Genomic DNA, 26,948 nt, shown 5'->3' with positions numbered 1-26,948 from the left:
AAACTCATGCCAGGTGCATGTGCGTGCGTGCCCAAGATCCCGAGAGGAGAATAGAAGAGAAGGGATTGCAGCGTGACCAACCCCCCTGGGGGGTGATTTCTCACTTTCTGTCTCTCTGTCTCTCTCTGGTGAGTGCACGCACCCTTTAGCGAAAACCTCTCCAAAAACAAAAAAGAAAAAAGAAAAAAAATTTCAGAAATACTGCATATATTCAAGGTGTGCAAAGTAATTTGAAACATTACATACTGATTACCAGAGGCAAATTAATCAGCACAACCATCACGACACATAGTTACCATTTTATGTGTGTGTGGGAGGGATAAATACACTTAAAATGTGTTCCTATCAAATTTCAAATAAACAATACAGTGTTATTATCTATAGACATCATCTTATATATTAGATCTCCAGAACTTATTCAGCTTTAATTATACCTGGAAGTTTATGCCTTTGTAACCTTTTTTTTTTTTTTTTTTTTGGTGGTTTTTGCTATAGGGTGCGTATGCTCACCAGAAAGTCAGGGAGAAACAGAAATACAGAAAGCGAGAAATCACTCCCCAGGGAGGATGGCCACACTGCAATCTCTTCTCCTCCATTCTCCTCTCGGGATCTTGGGCATGCACACAAACACGCCCAGAATGAGTTTAAGCCACCAGGTCAGGGACTCGAATACTGCAGTCAACTACATGGGAGTCCAGCGACATAGCCATTACACCAACGGCTAGTACCAGCCTTTGTAACCTTCAACATCTCCATTTCCCTCTCAATCCCCACTTCCCAGCCCCCAGTTACCACTGAACTCTGCTTCTTGAGTTGAACTTTTTCAGAATCCACATATAAGTAAGGTTATACAGTATTAGTCTTTCTATGTCTGACTTATTTTACTTAGCATGTCCTGCAGGTTCATACATGTTATTGCAAATGACAGGATTTCCTTCTTTCTTATGGCAATTATATTCTTTGCTTAGCTTTTTTTAAATGGATACATGCATATTATGTATCTACACACATACTTTGTGGGTTTGTTTTGTTTTGTTTTGTTTTGGTAGAGGGTGTGTGTACTGACCAAAGAGAGCCAAAAAGAAGGAGAGAAGAAAGAACCCCTAATGAGGAATGGACATACCGCATTCCCTTCCCCTCCATCTCTCCTTCCTTTCAAGATTTTGGGCAAACATGCACATGCACCTGCCATGGTTCCCAAGCCTCTGGATCCAGGACTTCATCCACAAGGTCAATCATTTGGGATCTGGCTCCCTAACCACCAGGCCATATAACTGGTCCCACATTTTCTTAAGTTTATTTGTATAGCTCATGTACATATACACACACACTTTAAATTTATTCATTTATTTCTCACATGAGAGAGAGAAACAGGTACCCTTAACAGGGTCTTCACATCCCAGCCTCGTAGAGTCAGGATCACTGGCATGTGTATATGAGCACAAGTACCTGGCATGCACAAATAGACACAGGATTCAAACTTGAGACCTTCTCATATGACTTCAGCATTATGGAGCATTATCACTGTGTCACCACAGCTGGCCCTACCACATTCTCTTTTATTTTTTCAGAATTACTTAATTTTATTTATTATTAGTGTTATTTTTTTTTATTTGACCAGAGAGAGACGAGAGAAAGAGCATGAGAAATCAAGCCACCAAGTCCAGGACTCAAATCACATCTGTTGTGCGGGAGTCCAGTGCCTTAAGCACCATGCCACCTGCCAACACCACCATTCTCCTGACACTTAGATTGTTTCCATATCCTAGCTATTGTGAATTCTTCACACACTGATTTCATTCCCTTTGGATATATAATAAAAGGTATTATTTTTCTTTCTGTTTTTTGGGGGTTTTTTGAGAGATTTTTGCTCTCGGGCAAGTGTGCTTGCTGGACAGAGACAGAGAGACAGAAAGTAAGAATTCACCCCCAGGGTGAATGGCCACACCACAATCCCATCTCCATTCTCCTCTGGGGATCTGGGGCATGCACACACATGTGCCCAGCCTGAATTTCAAGCTACTATGTCCAGGACTTGAACTGTAGTCAGCCACATGGGAATCTAGCTCCATAACCACTATGCCATCTGCTGGCCCCAAGAAAAGGTGTTCTTGATAAGGTCAATATTCTAGATTATATTTTATACAAAAAAAAAAAGTCCTAATAAGACAAAAGATGTTCAAGGAGGACTGACAAATAACTCCTTTTGGCCGCATGTCCAGTATACCAGACACTAGGCACATGTAGTTATGGAGTAACTGAAGTTGGCTAGTCTGAACTAAAATGTATTTAAGTTACACACTGGATTTAGAAGATTTTAGCAAAAATAAGAATGTAAACTATCTCATCAATTTTTATATTGATAACATGTTGAAATGTTATTTTACATATACTGGGTTAAATATAGTATGAAAATTAACATCACTTGTTTCTTTTTACTTTTAATAATTTATCTACTAGAAGATTTAAAACTTCATATGTAGCCTATACTTGAGGCTCATGTTATTTTTTTCTATTAAACAGCACTGCACACAACCTTACTACTCTATTTAAATTAAATTTCTAAAAAGTTAGAAACCTAGATGACATTACTCTGACTTCCTATAGACTATAGGAACACTAACATAGCTCTCTATTCTCACAGCATATCATAGATTGCTTTTTTCAAAGGCTGTTAAAAGTAGAAAAGCAACTGAGGTGTCTATTGACAGAGGGATGAATAGCAAAATGTGGTATATCCATACAACAGAGTATTATGCAATCTTCAAAAGGAAGGAAATCCTGACACATGCTACAACCTGGATGAACCCAGAGGACACTATTCTAAGTACAATAAGTCAGTCACAAAAACACAAATACTGTATGATTCCAATCATGAGGTACCTAGAATAGCTAACTTTATAGAAATAGAAAGTAAAACAGTGGCTGCCAGGGGGTGGGGGAGTCGGGTATGGGGAGTTACTGTTTAATGGCCAGTTTCAGTTTTGCAAGATGAAAGAAGTTCTATGGATGGAGAGGGTGATGGCTGTGCAACAATATAAATGTAGTTAATGAAACTATACACTAAAAATTATTTTAAATATAGTAAATTTTATGCTCTGTATAGTTTATTATAATATTCAAAAAACATTTTTAATAAAGGCTATTATCAAGAACAGCAGATGGCATAATGGTTACGTTGCTAGACTCCCACGTAGTCAACCATGGTTGAAGTCCTGGACCCAGTGGCTTAAAACAAACCAGGCGCGCGTGTGTGTATGCCCAAAATCCTGAGAGGACAATGGAGGAGAAAGGACAGCGACTTGGCCATTCCCCTTGGAGGGTGATTTCTTGTTTTCTGTCTGTCTTTCTCTGTCTCTCCAGTGAGCACACATGCCCTATAGCAAAAAGAAATCTCTAATAAATAAATAAATAATAAAGGCTATTACCTGTTATGTAAAACAGTGCCTTACTACGTAACAATTTATGTAATACATTCTCTCAGAAACTTAAGTTAGGGGAAGATTTACTTTAGTCAAAGAAAGGGGGTACTTTCTTCTAATAAATACCTGGGTAATCCAGAAGTTCTCCTTTTTTACTTTCCTGAAAATTTGCCTAGAGATGTGTGCTCACCTAAAGTAGTTTTCTTCCTTTAAACTGAAGTTCCTGATATCATCATACCATTCCACAGCCGGCTCCTGCCCCCATTACCCATTTAACCTGGTGCTTATCTGTTCACCCCTGTTTTAATTACTATATAGATGCTTTTATTACATGTCACCTCAAATCTCCTTTGAAGACTAGGAAACATATGATCAGTGAACTTTAGTCCTGTCTTACGTTCATTTGAAATAAGCAAACAGAAATAATAGCATGTAGCATAATCCAAATATATAAATATTTAAACTATTTTTATTACATGTATAATTATCCTATTAAAACTCTCAAAGATGTTCTTTTGATTAGCATAACAAAATATTTTTCTTTTGATTATCATAGCAAAATACATTAATCAATTTATCACTGGAGGCAATTCAGCCTGAGTATGGAAAAAAATGAGCTTACCCAATGAGTAAGAGAGGCAATATTATAAAGCAATAAAACTTTATCATCAGGCTAACAATATTGACATTAGCAATGCATTTTCTACTGTTTTAAGATGTTCTGTATCAATGTGATTTTTTTTTAATTGCTAGAGAGCACATGACCTCAGATAGAGAGAGAAAGGGAAGGAAGGAGAAAAAGCACCCTCCAGTAGGGTATGGTTACATTACAATCTTTCTCCCATTTCTTCATCCCCTCAGGATTTTGGGCACACATGCACATGTGCCTGATGTGTTTTTCAAGCTGCCAGGGCTGGGATTCAAATCACACTGGGATCTGGCTCCCTAAATGGTGCTTAACCATTACACAATAGAGCTTGTCCTAAATAGCCTAATTCAAAAGTAACCTTGAATTAGGCTATTTCCAGTTTTATAAAAACGCAAATACTGAAATCAGTTTTTAAATTCTACACTTTGGAGTTCTAACTCAGAAAAGTCTCTCATCTAGACTGTCCCAAAATAATAATATTTCATTTATTATATCATATTCTACATGAAATCTTACCCACATTTTTCAGTTACTATGTTAAAATAAGAGATACTATAGGTGCTGGCAGGTGGCATGGTGGTTAAGGATGCTGGACTCCCATGTGGCTAACTGCAGTTCAAGTTCCAAACCTGGCAGCTTGTTTTGTCTCTCTCTCACTCTCGTTCTCGCTCTTGTCTTTCTCTGGTCAAATTAAAAATAAGCAAATAAATTTAAATAAAATAATTATTTTAAAAAGAGATACTATAAAGAATACTACAGGAAATTCCATAGAAATAGTTACTACGAATATGTGCTAAAATAACTTGATGACATTTACACAATTTAATATAAAACTGCAAAAACACTTATTTGAAGAAATCAAGGCATACAGTAAATTCTTACCTGCATATTTACCAGCCCTTGCATACATCATAGTGTAAAACAACTCTATAATATTCTGACCTTCTAAGGCAGTTCTGAAGATCTTCCCAAATTCCATGTGTGTGTGAAAGTGTAAATAGCTGTAGTATTGTAGAACTTATTTGAACCTTAATTCTCTGAGGAATGACAAGCATTTCCTTTGATACTCTAAATTCCCAATGATCTAGATAGCAGAGTTTAAAGTCATGATTAAACAACCTAACAGGCTTACACTTAATATTATTGGGTCATCAGAAAAGTCATGATGCATTTTTACATAAAAATATACATCATAACTTTTCCAAAGATCCAGTACAGTATTGGTATGTATACATTCTTAAAACTGAAGTTCCAAACAGAATAAAGAAAAGACCTACCACAAAGCAAAAGAAAAAGCTAATTTTTGCTACTTGAGTTGCAGTCAGTTTCCCCACAGTTTTCAATATGGACTCCTGTTCTTTCACAGTTGGGTATGACATGCGAGACAACTTTGCTTCTAATGCGTGGCTTGATGGAAGCTGGCGAATCTCCATGATGTTACTGAACCTCACCCGAGACTTTTTGGGGGCTTAAAAGGAAAGTACAGTACAAATCCATTAAACTTTATTTCTTGCATCCAATAAAACTTACATGTTCTAATTTACTGATAAATATATAGTCAATTCATCTATGACGACAGTAAAACAAAATTTAAATTATATTATTACCTAAGACAGTTTTACCTACTCAAAAGAGTAAATAGAAAAAAATGACTTAATCTATAGAAATGTTTTAAAGGATTTAAAATTAAGAGACAGCAGTTGGTGTAATGGCTATATTGCTGGATTCCCACGTAGTCAATTGCGGTTTAAGTCCCAGACCCGGTGGCTTAAACTCATGCCAGGCGCATGTGTGTGCATGCCCAAGATCCCGAGAGAATGGAGGAGAAGGGATTGCGGTGTGGTCATCCCCCCTGGGGGGTGATTTCTCGCTTTCTGTCTCTCTGTCTGTCTCTGTCTTTCTGGCGAGCGCACACACCCTATAGAAAAGCCTCTTCAAAAAAAAAAAAAAAAGAGATTCGTATGTAAAGATTTCTATAATTGTGTATAAACAATACCATTTGGTTCAGGATTTCAGTGTGGTTGTTACTTTAGCATTTATAGTAAAACTTTATTTTGCTTTTTCCTCACAGATACACAATTTATGGGAATTATTTTCCTAGGCAAGCATATGGAACATTCATCTATAGGCCCAGTCCTTGCAAGGAAAATTATGGATGAATACTGTGCCTTACATCAAAGTTGGCATTCTTGAATAAATTCACAGAACCAGCAAACCTCCTACAATGTACTATTAGGACCCTTGAGGGTCCTTTAGGAGGATATTGCTCATTTAAAAAAAGTATACGATTGGGACCAAGTGGTGGCAGAGCAGTATTGTAACTGGATCCACATGGGAAAGATGCTATTATAGATTCACAACCGGGACCTCCCTGAGCATGCCAGGCACACACACGTGTGATCTGGGTTGCTGAGACTGAGGATAGATTGTGGAATAAAATCCCTGATGGGCATGCACCTCTCTCTTGCTCATGTTAGAAATCTATTTATCAGGACCAGCAGTTAACGTAATGGCTATGTCACTGGACTCCCACGTAGTCGACCACAGTTCGCGTCCCAGACCTGGTGGCTTAAACTCACGCCGGGCGTGTGTGCGTGCGTGCCCAAGATCCCGAGAGGAGAATGGAGGAGAAGGGATTGTGGCGTGGCCATCCCCCCTGGGGGGTGATTTCCTGCTTTCTATCTCTCTGTCTGTCTGGCAAGCGCATGCGCCCTACAGCAAAAACCTCTCCAAAAATAGAAAAAATGAAAAAAGAAAAGAAAAAGAAAAAAAAGAAAAAAAAAGGAAATATATTTATCAGCATGGGGCCGGCAGGTGGTATGGTGGTTAAAGTGCTGAACTCCCACATGGCTGACTACAGTTAGAGTCCTGGACCTGGCAACTTGCTTTCTCACTTTCCCACTCTCTGGACGAATAAAAAATAATAATAATAATTAAATTAAATAATTCTTTTTAAAAAGAAATATATTTATCATCATATAATTATGAAATCACAGAAATTTCTAACACTATATTTGGAAATTATTTCTAGTTGAATTAATATTTTTTTTTAGAGAGAGATGTTTGCTATAGGGTGCATGTGCTCACTGGAGAGACAGAGACAGAAAGTAAGAAATCACCCGCCAGTGGGGATAGCCACACCAGAATCCCTCTCCTTCATTCTCCTCTCAGGACTTTGGGCATGCAGGCACATGCACCCTGCATGAGTTTAAGCCGCTAGGTCCAGAACTCGAACCATGGTCAACAACACGGGAGTCCAGCAAGGTAACCATTACACCACTTGCTGGTCCCTCTACTTGAATTAATTTTTAAAAAGCTATCATATCACATTCAAGATCCAGTCAAATTTCCAGAAGACTGCAGGGAAGCCAACTCACATGCAACAGAACTGCTGGAAGATCCCAGTCAACCTACAGAATCATTAAATTTTGGGATGGCTTGAATGAGGCTAAAATTTCTACCTAATTCTAAATTATGATAGTCTGCATTTGCTCACTTTTTTCAGTATCGGTGCTTTTGCTCTCAGGTTTTTCACTTGGAAGATCATGAAATTTCACAGGAACATAAAGAGGTTCACTCTGGAATATATAACAGAAATAAATATAAACAGCAAGTATAAATGCTGATAGACTGGCTAAATTTAATGGTTTCTGCACATCTAAAACATGGCTGTTCGTTGTCATGTTTATATAGTATCACTCTCCAAAAATGTATATTCAACACTTAAAAAGCAAATTCAAACAAGCCACATAGGTACAACAGTAGGAATGAGTCAGTGTAAGGTTTAAAAATACAGCAGCATTGGTATAATAGGTAATATTTAAATGTCATAAAAATAGATCTTTCTAAAAGATTGTCTCCCATCATTTTACACTCATTATTTTAACAAATATATTTAGAACTCCTAGTACATCATGCACTGTTCTAGTTCCTGGGGAGATAAGAGTGAATAAAGATTAAGTCTCGGGGCCGGCAAGTGGCATGGTGGTTAAGGTGCTGGACTCCCATACGGCCAACAGCAGTTTGGGCCACTCGGACCTGACTGTTTGCTTTCTCACCACCTCCCACCCCCCGGTCAATTTAAAAAGTAACAATAATAAATAAAATTAATAAAACAATAATTTAAAAAATTCTCTTCCTCAATGATCATATCATCTAAAGACGAAAGCTGACAATAAACAGCTATCAAATATATAGAATATATTTATATTTCCCAAATTGTTTCCTTTTATTACTTAACATTCAAAACCCAAAATTGAAAATCTTTACACAATAAGTAACGAGTAGCTATCCTTCATCAGTTCTTATCAAGTACTAGGTACTAAGACTAGAGCAGTAAAACATATTTCTCATCAGTCCTCACAATAATTTTATTTATTTACTTTTTTTTAGTTTTTTTTTCTTTTCTTTTTTTTTTTTCTATAGGGCACATGCATTCACTAGAGAGAGAAAGAGAGAGGGACCAGCAATTGGCTATGTTGCTGGACTCCCATGTAGTCGACCACGGTTCGAGTCCTGGACTCAGTGGCTTAAACTCACACCAGGAGCATGTGTGTGTGTGCTCAAGATCCCAAGAGGAGAATGGAGGAGAAGGGATTGTGGCATGGCCATCCCCCTGGGGGGTGAGTTCTCACTTTCTGTCTCTCTGTCTCTCTCTTTTTGGCAAGTGCACACACCCTATAGCAAAAATCTCTCCAAAAAAAAAAAAAAGAGAGAGAGAGAATGAGAAATCACCTTCTATGGGGAATGGCCATGCCCTAATTCCTTCTCCTCCTGTCTCTTGGGATTTCCGCCCTGGGCGCACATGCACTAAGTATAATTTTCAAGCCTCTACATCCAAGTCTTGAACCATGCAGTTGGCCATGTAGGATTCAGCACCTTAACCCACATGCTACCTGCTGGCCTGCTCATAATAACTTTATGAAATCAATATTGTAAAGAAACTTTATGAGCCAAGTTATGATATAACCAAGTGGTAGACAACATAGCCTATACTTTTTTTTAAAAGAGAGTTTTTGTTTATTTTGCTACAGGGCACATGTGCTCACCAGAGAGACAGTGGGAAACAGAGACAGAAAGCAAAAAATCACCCCGCAAGGGGGATGGCCACACCACAATCCCTTCGCATTCACTCTCCTCCTGGGATTTTGGACACACATGCACAATAGCCTGGAATGAGTTTCAAGCTGCCAGGTTCAGGACTTAAATTGTCATTCATGTGAGAGTCCAATGTAACCATTATACCATCTGCTTGTCCCAAGGTCTATACTTCTAAGTAGTTCTAAATGCCTCAACTGCTTTTGCAAATGTTTATCAGATGATCTATTGGGTTGTTGGAAAAGTCATGACACATTTTTGCATAGAAAAACACAGAAAATACGTCATGACTTTCCTGACAACCTAACATATTTAAACCACAACTCTCTGAGGTTGTTTCTTTAAACAGCACAGAAAATTACTTTCCTTTGATTTCTCTTTTAACTCCTGATATGGAACTTCTTACAATAAAAATATTCAGTAAATAAAGGAATAATAGTCTGGAAATAGACATAATTTTTATTATGATATATATCCATCTTACAGAAAATAAAAAGAATGAATAGAATAGTCAGAAGAGTACACTGCCATCTCAATTCTGCCTTCTGTACTGAGAGAAAATTGATATTAAAGCATCTTCTTGATGCTTTAAGATTTCAGAGAAAATGTCAATTTCTCTAAGCTTTACAAACTCTTTACATTACACAGTAACTTGCCCTACAAGTAACTATAGTTCTAAAAAACAGACAGACCAAAACAAAACAAAACAAAACAAAATTGTAGTACCATTAAGGTCCCCAAGCCAGTGATTAATAGGTTGGCATTAAATTTTAAATTAACTGTAAAATTTTTGTAACAGAATGTCACATTCGGAATAAAAAAGAATCATCAGAAATACATTTCAAGGTCAGTAATCTAGTGATTAAAGAAGCTAGATCCTATAAGGCCAACCATGGTTCAAATCCTGGCTATGAATGCTTGAAAAACATTCTGGGTACAAGTGCATGTGTGCCTTAAATCTTGACAGGATGGGAAAATGGGGGGAAAGCGATTGCAGTATGACCACGTGGGCCCCATGCGTGGGATGCTTGCTCTCTCTCTCTGTCTGTCTCTGATAGCATATGTGTGACTATTCTGTCCAACAGAGTCACCTGAAGCATGCATGGGAGTACTACTCAAGACCCAGAGATCTGAGTCAAGAGAGGGAGGCTATCCCAGGGATGTACCTGCTAAGCCTCTCCTGTCCTCCATAGTTATTGGGCCAAAACAGAAAGGAAAGTTAATTTTAGAGAAAGTTGCTTCTTGGAGGACTAGAAAGATAAGGATAATTCCTGGAACAGATTGGTTTCAGTATCGATAAGGAGGGTATGGCTAAATAACACCAGAGGCTGCACAACACACCTTGGAATTTGGAGAACACATTCATCAGAGCACACACCCATCTAAATGACCTTAAGTAATTTTCAAGCAGGAAGGTAAGAGGTTGGGCAGTTTCGCCATTTTCTCTCAGCACAAATTCAAGCTAATAGGCCTCCTGTGGTTTTAGAGCAAGAAGGCAAGAGGTTAGGCTTTTTCATCATTTTCCCTATAGTGATTCTTTCAGAGTTCAAAATCCAATGTGTTCAAGAAGTATGGTGTTTCTGCTGTTTCCTAACAAGTATGCACCCTTTGCAATTAAAAAAAAAAATTAAGGGCCAGTCCATGGCCTAGTGATTAAGGCAGCTGGATCCCACATGGTCAACTGCCTGGTTCGAGTGTCAGACACAGCATCATGAGAAACATGTCAGAGGCATGTGCATGCATTCCCAAAATCCCAAGATGGGAGAATTGGAGAAGGGATGGCAGTGTGACCATGACTCATGGGGCTGCTTTCTCACTTCCCTCTCTCTTTCTCTGGTGAGCACACGTGTCATCTTGCAAATTAAAAAAATTTTTAAATTAAAATAGGTTTCAAAAAGATGCCTCAGTGGTGCCTAAAAAGAATTTTTCACATTATCTCAAAAACTAGATTATACTTAAAATAAGTACACATACTAATTCCATTATTTACTTGCTTATTATCTGTCATCCCTCTCTCTCCCAAGCACTCTGACACATTAGAACATAGGTTGTAATACCAGAGCTTAGAACAAGTGTTTAACACTCTAATAAAACTTGTGGAATAAACAAATTAACAATCTGCTTACATATCCTTACATATTCTCAGTGACCAGCAAAATTACTTGTTTCTAAATGAAAACAATGAGCATAAAGTGAAAAAGCTAACAAGAAACAAAAAACTGCCCTTTGCTATTTTCACTCCATGAGCAGTTTTCCCTTCTCTTTTCTCCAGGGTAGCTGAATTGCTTACCACTAGGTCCTAGGTATCCCTAAGGAAAGAAAGTGGGAATTACCACTCTCATGGAAGGCACCCTATACTGAGACACATCTGACAGCATGGTGGTGCCATCAAAGCTGTTTGAATTCTTCTTGCTATGGCTCAGCTTCCCCTGCCTACTCCTGTTGAAAAAGGAAGTACTTACCAAAGAACTATTCATAGTTGTATCTGTTGTGCAAGCAGCAAAGTATCCTTCAGCATCTGCAAACTAAAAACAGGGAACAAACCATAAAATGCAAGAAAGTTATACTATAACGTAGGACTAGTCATCACAGTTCAAACCAAAATTCCAGAATAAACCCATAAGAATATAACTACCATTAATAATAATAGCAGCTAATGTTAAGTATTCAACCATGCAAAAGAGTTATTATCATCTTCATTTTATTAATTATGAAATTGAAGCTGACATATTTCATGTAAGTAGCAATTCCAGGATTAAAATCCAAGTTATGTGTAAATTATAATTTGTACTTATTGGGACCAGCAGATGGCATAATGGTTACGTCACTGGATTCCCACTAGTCGACTGAGGTTTGAGTTCTGGACCCAGCAGCTTAAAACTCACATCAGGCATGTCCAAAATCTTGAGAGGAGAATGGAGGAGAAGGAATTACGGTGTGGCCATCTCTCCTGGGAGGTGATTTCTCACTTTCTATGTCTGTCTCTCTGGTGAATGCACACACTCCTATAGCAAAAATCTCTCAAAAAAAAAAAAAAAAAAAAAAAAAAAAAAAAAAAAAAAAAAAAAAAGAAAGAAAGAAATTAACATGAAAATAGTTATGATTTTCACAATCCCTTGAAGGATCTCAGAGACTAGATCATACTTTAAGAATTACTGTGCTGGGACTGGTAGATGGCATAATGGTTACATAGCTGGACTCCCACGTAGTTGATCACAGTTCAAGTCCCAGACCCAGAGGCTTAAAACTCATGCCAGGCAAGTGTACGTGCATGCCCAAAATCCCGAGAGGACACTGAAGAAGGGACTGTGGCATGGTCATCCCCCTAGGGGATGATTTCTTACTTTCTGTCTCTCTCTCTCTCTTTCTCTGTCTCTCTGACAAGCACATGTGTCCTATAGCAAAAATCTCTCTTAAAAAGATAATAAATTATCACTGTTCTAATGCTATATAAGCATGATTTAATTTCATGTCCCTAGCTACCTTATTATTTCTCTGACCAAAGTCTGAAATGAGAGTGGAGGATGGTCAGGTGGTGGCACAGTGGTAGTGCAACTGTACACATATGGGAAAAGTCTTTGGTTCATATCCCCAGACTTCCCTGAGTATGCTGGGAGTATATATACATGCCTGTGACTTGGGCTGGCTGAGACTGGGGGTGGAGTGTTATGTAGGAACCCAGTTGGGGAGTGCCTATCTTTCTCTCTCTTTCTCTATGTCTCTCTCATGGGATAAATAGAAAGTCCAGGTCCAGTAGGTGGCGTGGTGGTTAAGGGCACTGGACTCCCACATGGCTGAACACAGTTTGAGTCCTGGACTTGGCAGTTTGCTTTCTCATTTTCTCTCTCTCACTCTCACTCTTGCTCTGTCCCTCTCCAGTCAGGTTAAAATAAGTAAGTAAATAAATAAAGTTGAAAATAAAACAACTATTTTAAAATAAAAAAGTCCAGGATCAGCAGATGGCATGGTGGTTAAAACACTAGATTCCAACATGGGTAATCATCGTTCAAGTCCCAGACAGCGGCTTGTTTTCTCACTTTCTCTCTTTCTCCTGAGCACATGTGCCCTATAGCAAAATAATACTAATTAATAAATAAAATTAAGTAAGTAATTCTTTAAAAAGAAATCCAAGGAAGTTAAACAAACTTCAAGATCATACAATTGATGAATAATGGAACATGATTCAAACACTAGACCCCATACTCTTAAAGAGTATACATAATCTTATAGTTTAACCAATTGGACTAGGAAGAAATGTTCACACAGTGAAATATTCACTTTGTAAGCTAAACAAGGTAACTGAACGTATAAAAAAATGAAATAAAAAATTTAAAAAAAGAGTATAAGTAAAATATAAATCAATAACAACAAAAAACATCAATGTAGAAAAATGAACAAAACATAAACAATACAAAAAAGAATTTTACTGACAAGAAACATGAAAATGTAACCCAAATCATATACATTAAATGAAATATCATTGGTATCAACAGATGGAGTAATGGTTATGTCACTGGACTCCCATGTAGTCAACCACAACTAGAATCCCAGACCCAGCGGCTTGAAACTCATCCTGGGCACATGTGCATGTGTGCCCAAAATCCCCAGAGAATGGAGGAGAAGGGACTGCGGCATGGCCAATCCTTAGGAAGTGATTTCTCACTTTCTGTCTCTCTGCCTGTCTCTGTCTCTCTGGTGAGCACACACACACTATAGCAAAAATCTCTCTCTAAAAATTAATTAATTTTAAAAAAATATCACTGTTCATCTATCAAATTGGCAAATATTGACGTTTCAGTTATAGGTAAATCTCATACACTCTAATGGATATGAATTGATGCAACCCCTATAGACAGCAATTTAGCAATAAGAATCAAAAGCATATGGGCTGATACCCGATAGCCTAGTAGTTACAGGAGCCAGATCCCACATGGCTGACTACACACTGAGTGTGTATGAGTATGTGCCCAAAGTTCTAATAGGATGGAAAGTGGGGAAGGGATTATAGAGTGGCCATGCCCTATTCAGGGAGCTTTCTCCTCCTACTCTTTCTCTGGCTCTCTCTGGCTAACATACACGCCATCTAGCAATTAAAAAAATGTTTTTTAAACAATCAAAACCTTTAAAAATGATAGTATTCTTTTATCCAGCATTATGCTTTTAGGAATTTACTCTAAGTAAATGACTATAGATAAGTACAAAATATTTATTTATATTTATTTATATCAAAAGAAAAAAGTGATGGGGTAAAGGACTGAAAGTGATTATGCACTTCGGATTTCTCATAAGATACTCTGACACCAAGTTGATTAAAGAATAAACTAAAAATTTTGGACAAACCAGGTTTTTTTATATTTTACTTTTATTTCAAGTTTGCAATAGGCTATGTGCACTCACCATAGAGAGACAGAGTGAGACAGAGACAGAGGGAAAATGAGAAATCACCCCTTGGGGGCTTGGCCACACAATTCCTTCTCCATCCTCCTCTTGGAATTTTGAGAACACACACACATGAAGCTAGATTGATTTTCAAATTGCTGGGTCCAGGATTCAACCATACATCAGCCATGTGGGATCCAGTCACCAGAACCTGCATGCTACCCACTGGTCCCAGACACAAGCAAGTTTTTCTTATATAATGCTACCTCTACTTAACTGTATGACATAAAATTTGACTGACCTTAAAGAAACTAATACATCTTTAAAATTTAAAAATATACCCCACATACCCCACAAATTAAAAACTTACAAAAGCAGCATGCTTTCCTCGAAATCCTCTTGTACACTGTTGCCTCCATGGCTTCCAAATAATAAAGCCCAAAAGGTAGAGAACAAACATAGATGTTTTTGCAAAGGTGCTGAAGAATGGTTTGTTGTATTGTGTAAAAACATACTGTAGAGGAAAAAATTACATAGACAACTATGAAATAACTTTAAACCTTATTATTTATCTCCAATAAAATGAAGTCATGACATGATTTTTAACTCTTCAGAAGTTCATTGGGAAGGAAAAGGTTAAAGAGCATTATAAAAATATTTTAGACTCACTTCTGAACACTGTACATGCCTTGCACATGAAGGATAATATTGCCAAACAAAGTAGCAACAACCTTCAAAAAAGTTCTGTTCAACAGCCACTGAAAACCTATTATTCAACAACACCTGTGCTAGGGGCTACAGAAAATGAAGACAGGTTATCCCACCCTTGAGGAGCTTACAACAGAACAGAAGAGACATATATATGATAGCAACACAGCAAAATGTGCAAAGTACCATGACAGAGGTTTTAGGTGCCATGGGAACACCAAAAGAAGATAGACCAATTTGAAGTCTATAGAAGTTTCCCAAGAGAAGCTATTCTTGACGTGTCTGAAGGACTGAAAATTAAGTCCAAGCAGAAGCAAAAACCTAAAGAAAGGCAATGAAACAATGGCATATGAAAAAAATTAAGGTGAAGTTTAATTTTATGCAAAAACATCCAATCTTCATTTAAACTGAAAAATATCAGTATAAACTTACGTTTTCACTCCTAAAAAATATCCTAGTTACTATCCTAAGAACTACAGGATCTGGATGATGGTCTACACAATTATGCATAAAAACAAAGCTTGACTCCTAGAAGAAATGACCAAATCCAGATACAGGGTGCGACTCTACAAGATGAGTCTGGACTATAGAATGTTAACCTAAAAGACTGCAGAACAGCATTTTGCATTTTTTTTTGCCAGAGGGCATATGGGGGGGTGTGGAAAAGAGAGAGGGAAAGTGAGAAAGCACCCCCCAAGGGGTGTGGTCATGCTGCCATCCCTTCTCTATTTCTCCCTCTTTTCCAGATTTTGAGCATGCATGCACACACACCAGGCATGTTTTCAAGTCACTGAGTCCCAGACTTGAACCACACAACTGATCATGTTAAGCTCAGAGCCTTAACTACCATGCCACTGGCTGGCCCACAGAAATATTTTAAAGTGAAAATCAAATGATCTATTCCAGAGTCCAGTTCCAAAAGGGTAAAATTTGTTTATTCATCATATACAATGTAGGTGTCAACTATTACATTTACTTAGCTAGGAGTAAAAAGATCTGCAGTATTAAATTTCTTTTGACATTTAAATGCATTTTATAAATACAAGTTTCCTTCGGAAATGCCTCAAGACTGAAGCATGTAAGCTGAAATGCAGTCATTTCTTAAAATAAAAGTTGCTGTCTTTTCATAGGGCTCGTAAACCAAACATAATAAAGTATACAAGGAGAAAGAAAACCTAGCTTGTGAACTCAAATAGCATATTATTACCAAAAATGATCAATAAAGATAAAATTTAACTGAAGGCAATCATTGTACACCAAGTATTATATAATGTTTGAGTCAAGAAACATAAATATGGATGTACCCATGTCTATATGCAAAAGCAACCTGTATGTGGAAACTCACCACTTTTTCTCAAGTCTGAAAACAGTCATATTTTCTACTAAATGGTGTCAGACTGTTTTGTATCCTAAATGGTTGTTTCATTAGAAAATAATACACAGGGGTCAGCAGGTGGTGTAGTGATTAAGGCACTGGACTCCCACATGGTTGACAATTGTTAGAGTCCTAGACCTGGTGGCTTGAAACTCAAGTCAGATGTGTATGTAGGCCTGCCTGAAATTTCAAGAGGAGACTGAAGACGACGGGATTGTGGAGTGGCCATCCCCTGGGGTGGGGCGGGGGATGATTTCTCGCTTTCTGTCTTTCTCTGTCTCTCCAAAGAGCACACACGCCCTATAGCAAAATTCTCTTCAAAAAATAAATAAATAAATAAATAAAATAAATTTAGAAAAAGAAAAGAGAAATACCTCCAAATATTAATAATCTCTCTAAGTAACCCTCCCTAGAAAATACAAGTAAACTGCGACTCAAAAAAAAGAGTATCCTTTCAGTTTTAACTTGAATGGGTACTAATTCAATATCAAAGAAAACAAAAGTAATTCAATAGCATTTAAAGTACTGCTGTTAGGTAAGATACTGCATGAGATGATAATGGCTAGAGAAACTACAGGTTAACAGTAATACTACTATCATGTCAGGTCATTCCTGGGCTAGAAAGTACCTACCGAAGTGAGCTCTGAGGAAGCAACCCATATCACATCAACAAGTAGGAGAATAACAATCCCAAGAGCCATTCGTCTGCGCTGAGTGAAACCGCTGTTCTGGGAATTCATCCGGTTCATGATAAATACAAACACCATTTGCAGTCTGTTTTTTAGAAAATACAAATCTCATTAGAGATGATTTTAAGAGAAACATATAAAAATGAGAAAAATAACATAAACATCTGACATTCATTAGCTAATGTTCAGTATGAAATCATAATATACAAAAACTGTAATATACCTTGTTTTAAGGGCCTTTCTGAGGTCTTCAAGAAAAACGCCCAAAAATTTAGCAGATCTCAGTCTAAAAGGAGGTGAAGAATTCAGCGTACCTATAATCAGTCAGAAAATGATCGCTTATGAAATGTCAACTCAAGATTCATCATTTTTTACTCTTCACCTTCAAACTGAAAGCCAATGGAAGAAAACAACATGCATTAAATATAACTGACACTTTGTTCTAGACTTTTCATGTTATTCACTGTACACTTCAGAATACACTAAAGGGGTACACAATACGGAAGGGGAGAGCTGTACTCAATATACGGTATATTTATAAAGAGCTAATGAGAAAATATCTTCTCTGAGTTTAATAAATACAAAACTCTATTCCCCTCTCCCTCCTAAGGAATCCACTCCGGAGACAGTGTCTAGACGTGTTCCTGAAAGTGTCTTTTTCATCCCCAATTTCCTCGAGTGGAAATTGGTTATTCGAGAGAAAGTGATCCGATGTGGGTGTGGAGGGCACATTTCCAATCACCTCACGTGGTAAAGGAAAAGGATCCTTATGGCCCCCACCCATCCCTGTCACTCTGTCTAGTATAGTTATTTTAGATCTAAATAGTAATTCACAAGGAGAGCGAGGAAACAGCTGTTAAAAGAAAGCCTCCTCATTTTGGGGAAAAAAAAAAAAAAGACACCAGTGACACCAAATAAAACGCTGGCTAGGGCGCACAAGCAGCTTCCTCAATTGCCAGTCTGGACTGAGCTCTGACGCCCCTGACAGCCAGCCTTGCGCACACTCCGCCCCCGAGACCGACCCGGACTCGTTCCAGGCGCTTCAGCCGCCACCAGGCTGGAGGTGGAGCTGTTCGTGGACACTCGGTCTGGGTGTGTGCTCCAGGTGATTTCGGGGCCCTTCCCTGCCTGCCTACCTGGCCTTCCTGCCCCGCGATGGCGTCGTGGCGGCACCATCAGAGGACCCTGCTCGGTCCCGCAGCCGCCCAGCGCCGCGGCCGCGGCCTCGGACTCACAGGACCGTCGCGGCGTCCAACATTGTGCCGCGCTGGAGGCCGAGCCCCTGAAGCCGTGGTGCCTCTCAGGGCCAGCCGTCAACTCCACCTAACTCCGCTCGGCCCAGGGCGGAGAGAGAACGAGGGAAAGGGGCAGCGCTGGCAGCTATGGCCGCCGAGGCCCGAAGTTCGGCCCTGGTCCCGGCCCCGCCCCCGGCCGGCCAGCCCACCCCTATTACTACTAAGCGCCGGGCACCCAGAGAAGACACCCGGGTGACGCGGCAGCGGAGCGGAGATAGGAGGAAGGGAGGTAGGGAGAGGTGGAGGGAGCAGAGGGAAGCGTGCGTGGGTGGCTGGGGCAGGGAGAAGAAAGCCGGAGGTAGCTTAGACTCCAGATGGCCCCGCCTTAGAACTAAGCCAGCGCTCCGTTTTTTGCAAAGTTCGGACTCGAAACTTTTGGTATCCCTTTCTCTAAGGGAAGGATCGAAAAGCGGAGTGGTTTGGGAGTGCTTTTGTAAACGATCCTAGTTCTTGGTTTTACAAACTGTCTTGGGGAAGCTGCTTTGCTTTCCTGGCCCTCAGGGTCCCCGTCAGTCAATCAGTCAATGTGGCTAATGCTTACCTGCCTCATCTGTATTTTTGTGTTTGCCAGGATTACGTGAGTTTACAAATGGGAAGAACTTAAACTAATGACACAAAGTAAAAACTTCACAAATGTTAGCAATTATTAAACTTAGGGTTTTTTTAAGTATCTTGATTATCTCATGAGAAAGAAGGCTGTCTAAGATAGCCTAATTTCGTATTTAGAAAACAAAAACAATGCTAAAGAGTTCTGTAATTTAGAATTGTCTGTTAGTACATTTTTAACATTTTGGTCAAATGGAGCTGAGAAATTATAAGTGCCGTTATTTCTATAGAAAGGATGTAGCTTTGAAGTCTCCTATTTCACTGAAACCTAATATTTGTTCTAATCACTAACAAAACATTATCAGTGAGCATTTTTCACGTTGATCTAATCCGTTTCTAAGAAACTATTAGCATCAAGCACTTTAATAAATCACTCAGAAATCTGTCGTGCAAAGTAGAAAAACCCTAACCATTTGGACCAGCCCCACAACTCAGCAGTTAATGGCCCACTGAGTTTCAGTCTTGGCCTGGGTGGCTTGTACTATTTAGGGGAAATTTTATTGCAAATATTAATCAGATGACTTCAGCATTGATTTATTCTTTCATTAATATTCTTTCATTAGTACTCTTTAGGGTGTCATGCTTATAATATGCTTAAGAATGTTTTATGCTATATATATGATATTTAGTCTGAAAAAATAATGGCACTACAAATAGCTGCGAATATAAATCAGGACAGTTGGGTTCTATTTATTAATCTGGCCACAGTTCGTTATATAATCTTGAGGATTATTCGATTCTCTGTGCCCCAATTTCTCAATAGATAGGGATTTATTCATTAAAATAATACAAGTGATAGTACTTTATAAATGTAAGTTACCACACCATTATTATGACCTATTTCTGGAGCATCCATTAAAGGACAATGCTATTCTTTTTTTTTTTGAGAGGTTTTTGCTATAGGGTGCGTGTGCTTGCCAGACAGAGAGAGACAGAGAGAACAGAAAGCAAGAAATCACCCCCCAGGGAGGATGGCCACACCGCAATCCCTTCTCCAATCTCCTCTTGGGATCTTGGGCACACACACACACACACACACACACACACGCGCGCGCGCGCCCGCCATGAGTTTAAGCCACCGGGTCTGGGACTCAAACCGCGATCGACTACATGGGAGTCCAGTGATAGGGCCATTACGCTAACTGCTGGTCCCAATGCTAGAATATTCTTGTGATAAATAAAGCAATTTTAGGCAAACTATCTTTAGGTAACCTCAAAACCTAGTTACTTCTTACATTAACACTTTATCCCTGAGATCTCTAAGAGAAATTCCAATTGGACTACTCTGCAAAGATAGACCTTGGTGTGGTTTCTGTGCTGTGACACCATCCTGATCATCTCAGACATTTATTTCTTTTATCCCCACATATAGATGTCCTTCGGCTAGATCCTCAGTAACTTCAATATCTTTCTTGGAAAACTGCTATTCTGATCATTTCAATTTTTATCTCTATGTGGTTAAATCTTAGAAAGGGCATCTTTAACTTTTCTTACCACATCAGATACCAGCTGCACATTTTCAAATATAAGTTCCATGAGAGCAAAGATTTTTGTCTTTTTTGTTTTCTATTTTCTGCATCTTGAACAGTACCTAGCACAGAGTTGGCAATTACTTTACTTGTATGAATTTGAACTTTTTGCTATCTCTTAACTGTTTCCTAATACCTAATTCCTTTTTCAGGTCTTCATTTCTGTCCATTGGTAACACAATTTTCCTACTCTCACAGGCTAGATCTCTTGTTTTTATTAACTTCCTTTTCGTTTTTTATTCTCTTTTTTAGGTTTTTGCCATAGGACATAAGCACTCACCAGAAAGAGACAGAAAGAGGGAAAGTGAGAAATCAACCCCCCAGGAGGATGGCCACACCACAATCCCTTCTCTTCCATTCTACTCTTGGAATTTTAGACATACACACACATGTGCCTGTGTGATTTTCAAGCCACAGGTCCAGGACTTGAACCATGGTTGGCCATGTGGGAGTCCAATGCCTTAACCACCATGCCATCCTATTAGCCCCCACTAATTTCCTTTTCAGTCAGTCATTCTTTCAGGTTGGAATCCCAGCCCTGTGACTTGAAAAACTTACCAGGAACATGAGTGTGCCTGCTCGTAATCCAAACAAGATGGAGAAATGGAGAAGGAGTTGGGTGTGACTATTCCCTACTGGAGTGCTCTCCTCCTGCTCCCCCACCCCACCCTTTGGGTAAGCTCACATGCCCTCTGACAAAAAAAAAATTTTTAATTACAAATGAGTATGTTACGTAATTTGGGGGTTTCTTAAGTTAATTATTGAGACTACCTGTAGTAATTCTGTAAGTCCTAAGTGTAGGTGAAGAACACCCAAATGAGAACAAGAAAAGTGTACTTAGTCAAAGCTTGCAATGTCAGTTAGCTGTATCACTTGATATAGGCAGTATCTTAATGTCAGGCAGGGCAATATAAAAAAGAAAAGACTTCTGGTATGTCCTCCAAACCTGAATGTGCCAGCATAGGGAAGCTGGGGGCAGGTTGACTAAAAAGGCATTCTGTGTGGTTGGTTAGGAGTACAGATTTAGAAATTTCTCTAGTTGGTCCTAAGTTGGAAAAACTTAGGGCAACTTGAGGAAAAAACTAAATTGATAATTACTGATCAAGTCCTGGCCATTTAGGGTTGATTGCTGCAGAGATTATAGGTACCTTTCTGGACTGGTTGCTGCATAAATTCTGGATCATGGTTCACTTTACACTCAAATACATTCTGGCCATTGTTCTTTTGTGTATTCAGTCTCACACAAGAGTCTATATCATATTCTCTGCAGTGCCTACCAGAATGTTGGGCACATGGCCATGGCTTGATATTTGTTGATTCGATTTGCCTCTTAAGATGTGATTAAAAAGATGGAGTTTCACAATTTTTTTTAAGGGTGCATGTTCTCACTGGGGAGACAGAGATACAGAGACAAGAAAAATGGTAAACCACCCCCATAGAGTGGCCATGCTGCAACCCCTTCTCCATTCTCACAGGATTTGGGGCACACATATGTGAGCACTTATTTTTTTATTTTTCCCCAAGCCACTGGGTCCAAGACTCAAACCATAGAATCAGCCATGTGGAATTCAGCACCCTAGCCACCACACTACATCCTGGTCCCCACAGTTTTTACATATATATACATATACATACACATACATATATGTATGTCTGTATATATAGTATATAAAAGTATATAAAAATCATATACTGTATATACATACATACTTTATATATAAGACAGTATATATAGGTTGTGTGTGCGTGTAGTATATAAAAGACTTTTACATTTGAATCTTACTGTATTAATTAGGGGTCAGTAGTGTACTATCATCACTATGTGGAAGCCATAACATTGGGATGTTCTGAGATATCTAAAGTTTTAAGGATTATTGTATATAATCCGTTTCTGGATTTCCCAGGTGTCCAGATAAGTTGAAGAACAAGATAGCAGAGATGTGAGTAAAATTGCAAACATCCATAGTGTAGGCATCCCTAGGTAATACTAGATTGATGCCCTCTCATTGCCTTACCTTGGAGGCAGAGACCACAATTCTGAGAGCATGATCTTTTCAGGTAAAGATCATATAAAGAGAAGACTTTAGAAAAGGGATAGAATCTGAGCTTTATTTTAATCATGGGTAGGATTTTAATAAGGGTGGAGGAAAAGATTTTTTTTTAAATGAGTGAAATGTGTGATCCAGAGAAAAAGGTGTGTCCAGAGACAAAACTGGTTTGACAGAGCACTATATGTACATAAGCAATGAGAAATAAAGACAAGTTAGGTGAGTTCTGGGGAAATTAAAGCCTGGGAACTATACAAGAAAATCATTCTGGACTTAATTCATAAGTGATGGAATCTAAGGGCTTTTAAGTAAGAGAGAAACACTTTTAGTAAATTATTGAGTATTCACTTGATATCTACTACTGTGGTTGTTTTGTAGAGTATTGTAAGACTTACAGGGCCTATCTCAGTGAAATCATGCTATAGATAAAATCAATTGTCTAATTAGAGAAGGAACTTGCTAAACCAAAAGATACTGAATCTAAATGAATTTCCCTAGTATCCTCTTAGCACTCCATACCATGCTAGACACAAAATTGATGATTTGTTTTGAAAATGATCTCACTTAAGTGTTACTTGAATTGAGTGGTCAGAAAAGTCATGACGTATTTTTTTGTTTTTCTATGCAAAAATGTGTCATGACTTTTCCTATTACCCAATATATCTTTCTGTTAAAGTCATAATGGGGGGTGGGGGGTATGTGTGGTGCCACCCGCCCTATGGCAAAAACCTATGGAGGCTGGAGGATTGTGGCATCGAGTCCTTTCTCTCTCTCTCTGTTAAAGTCATAATTGATAGAGAATTGGGAAAGAAAATAAAAGGCTCATCTGATTGGCTCCTTAGTTATTTAAAAGGCCATGTCCTTGCCCACTCTGTGTCTTCATTCAGCTGACCAAATCCCATGCCAGCTGAGTAGCCTATTCCAGCAGACTAGAGCTTGGCAATGAGCTCATTGACAGCAACACCCATGCCCCTGCCTGATCTTGAATGCATCAGTTTCTAACTTGTTCACGTATCTCCTTTGGCTTGTACTCTGCTCTGATGCCAGTTACACAGTACAACCCTGGCCCTTTGTTTTAGTTGCACCAACACCTGAGCTCCCATATGTTTCTGATCATTAAGTGAACAACCAACCCAGACTGAGCCGGGTAGTTTCTGGAACACTAACCCCAGCCCCTGTGGCCCATGTACAGCCTAGATTGCCTCAGGCCCTAAGAGAAAATTTGGAAGATTCACTGAGACCATGCTATGTGTAATAGGTTGTTAACTGATTCTTCCTTTTGTCTCCTGCTTTGAGCAGAGGTTCCCAAAATGCAGAACAAACAATAGATAGCAAATGTGATTATTATCTAAGGAGAGATGTCAGACAATCCATGTGGAACTTTTAAAGGGAGAGTCCTAACAGTTTTACCATCAACACACACTCATTTCCAGGCTTTATTTTGGGAACTAAGAATCTATGAGGGGGATTGAAAAGATGGGAAAGTATGGATTTATTTGAAGAAAACTGTCATGAGATCTAAATATTCTCATCTGTATCCTATAGGGATTTGGGAGTTGTGCTTCTTCCCTACTCCAAGTCAAGCATGGAAGGATGTGGGTACTTCAAGAGTACATTCAAAGACCTTGGCATATAGTCTCTTGAATTTAAAGAACACAAAATCTGGTGCTGGAGTCCTGGGAAGAGAGAATATGCTTAGAGCCCACTCTGATACCAGGATAATGAAAGGAGACCATGATGGAAAGGCCTGTACTTCAGATGACGTACTTATGGGCCAGAAGTAAATCCCATAGGAGTGAGCCATATTGAGTTTCTTAGGGATTCTGTACACTGGACCTACCAAGAGGGATCTGGTGCCCTTAACAGAACTACTCAGAAAATGTACAGGACAGGATGCATGTCAAGAGAACTACAGGAAACATTTCTCAGCAGAAGCACTCCATGATGACAAAGGTTTGTATTTGGAGTATACCATATTTTCCAGCAGAAGCTTTCCATTGGAATGTACATCATCATTTGGCTTCAGCATTTGGTGTCCTGGAAAAAAATTTTAACAACCAGATTGCCAGAAAAAAAGCCCAGATCTGTAGTGTTTCTGAATTCTGCAGTATGACTTCATGGTTCCTAACTCCGATCCGTTGCTGCCTTCAAGCTATCAGTGTGATGCCACTGAATGTGAAGATGAAAACAGATTCACAGTCAGATGTCATTATGGGGTATTTTCACTGCAGGTACAGCAGACTCAGACCATAAACAGTAGTGAAGTTAAATAGGTAACAAGTAATACTTTTGTGTTTAATACATTTATTTAATTTCAAGTTCATATATAACTTATTTTTTAACGGTAGTTGGCTTTAACAACTATCTCACACAATTCCTAGTAATAATCAGGTCTTGAGAGTCAGTACATGCAAATTCCATTATACCACTGTCCCATTCACAGAAGGCACAAATGCCAATACAGCCAAACCAGTCAACAACCTCTGTTCTTACCCAGCCTCCTCCATGCCCTAGCCATGGAAGCAACAGATACAGCCTAGTGAATGGAAGCAAAGTAATAGAGCAAGGTGGAAAATAAAGAAGTGAGCCAACTTTCCCTTCAAGCAGCTGGCTATTAGGCCTGAAATAGGCCTAAGCTGGCAGAGGGGTGAAGCTTAAATTGAGTGAGAGTAACATTTTTAGGCTAAAATGGACTTTTTGTTATCATACTATCTAGAAAAACAAACATGCCTACTATTCATCCTGGGATAACAAAGGACAAATAGAGCAAACACATTTATAGAGGAAAAGGTTAAAAAAAAAAATTCTGTTTCTGCTCTATATAGCTCAATAAGAAGCAAGTGGGCCAGCTGGTGGTGTAGTGGTTAAGATATTAGACTCTCAAATGACCATCCATAGTTCGAGTCCTGGACCTGGTAGCTTGAAAATCATGCCAGGCACATGTGCATGCATGCTCAAGATTTCAGGAAGAGCATGAAAGAAGGGGTTATGGCATAGCTGACTCCCAGGGGGTGATTTCTCCCTTTTGCTTTCACTGTCTCTTTACTAGTGCATGGCGAAACCTTTAAAAAAAAAAAAAAAAAAGTTGTATGTTCCAATGTAACAAATTACCCTGAAACTTAACAGCTTAAAAATTGTTCTACAATGCATATGTCAGGAATTCAGGGCTTAGGTTGGTGGTTCTGGCTCATGAGGTGGTCCTCTTCATGAAGTTGTAGTTAAGATGTTGGCTAAACTCTTTGTAATAGCCAATATACAGAGGCAACGTAAATGCGCATCAGTAAGCAAATAGATGAAGAGAATGTGGTATCTATACTATACACAGTGGAATACTGTGCAGCCATTAAAGAAGATGAAATCTAGTCATTTGAGGCTAGGGTGAGCCTGGAGGACAGTATGTTAAATGAAATAAGCCAGTCACAGATGTGAGAGTACCATATGTTCTCCACATATGGAAATGGTGGGGGGAATTACCTCATAGAAGTACAGAGATGACTGGAAAAGATTTGACAAGGTGAAGTAGAGGGTTGTAAACAGGAACAAACGTGCAAATAGAAGGAGCAATGTCTAGTATTACAATACAGTGGGGGAACGTGCTTAACACCTGTATATAACAAATGATTAAGATGAGGGGTATACTAGTTAATCATTAGCATTAATGATTAAATGATTTAATCATTACACATTGTATTTCTCTACTGAAAATCACATTGTAAAAATTTTATGTTAAGGACCAGCAGGTCGTGTGGTGGCTAAGGCACTGGACACTCCCACATGCCCAACTACAGTTCAAGTCCCAAACCTGGAGGCTTGCTTTCTCTCTCTCTCTCACATCAAATTAAAATAAATAATAATTTTTTAAATTTATGTTATTAAAACAAGTAATAATTTTAAAATATGTATGTTGGGTTTCCATCATCTAAAGACTCACCTGGGGCTAGAAGATTGGATTCTAAGGTGGCTCATTCACATGACTGTCATGCACAGGGCTGCCAGGCAGGAAGCCTCAGTTCTTCCTGGTGTAGACCTTTCCAGGCTTCTTTAGTATTCTCATGATGTGGTGGCTTGCTGGACTTCTTTCAGAACAAGTAATATAAAAGGGAATCAGGAACTCACCAGCACATACACAAGAAGAAGAAAATTAGACTCCA

The 26,948-nt window shown here is 38.8% G+C and overlaps 1 protein-coding gene and 1 long non-coding RNA gene across 2 annotated transcripts in view; one reads left to right on the top strand and one right to left on the bottom strand.

Moving 5' to 3' along the window:
- SLC35F5 (solute carrier family 35 member F5) overlaps positions 1-18,744 on the bottom strand; it is a 48,497-nt gene extending 29,753 nt beyond the window's left edge. The window contains exons 1-7 of the mRNA XM_006150799.3: positions 18,456-18,744; positions 17,543-17,633; positions 17,263-17,404; positions 14,918-15,061; positions 11,631-11,693; positions 7,568-7,649; positions 5,349-5,539 (exon numbers count right to left, since the gene is read on the bottom strand). Of these exons, the coding sequence (XP_006150861.1) occupies positions 5,349-5,539; positions 7,568-7,649; positions 11,631-11,693; positions 14,918-15,061; positions 17,263-17,404; positions 17,543-17,633; positions 18,456-18,495 (753 nt within the window). The 5' untranslated portion in view covers positions 18,496-18,744. The remainder of the gene's footprint in view (positions 1-5,348; positions 5,540-7,567; positions 7,650-11,630; positions 11,694-14,917; positions 15,062-17,262; positions 17,405-17,542; positions 17,634-18,455) is intronic.
- Positions 18,745-18,767: 23 nt separating this feature from the next.
- LOC102469295 (uncharacterized) lies at positions 18,768-26,535 on the top strand. Its single transcript, XR_334875.3, has 3 exons — positions 18,768-18,843; positions 21,257-21,424; positions 24,343-26,535. It is a non-coding gene; the product is annotated as an uncharacterized LOC102469295 (long non-coding RNA).
- The last annotated feature ends 413 nt before the right edge of the window (positions 26,536-26,948 follow it).

Source organism: Tupaia chinensis, unplaced genomic scaffold, assembly GCF_000334495.1.
Source record: "Tupaia chinensis unplaced genomic scaffold, TupChi_1.0 Scaffold000296_1, whole genome shotgun sequence".
Classification (NCBI taxonomy): domain Eukaryota; kingdom Metazoa; phylum Chordata; class Mammalia; order Scandentia; family Tupaiidae; genus Tupaia; species Tupaia belangeri.
This window is presented reverse-complemented; position numbering and strand designations above follow the sequence as displayed.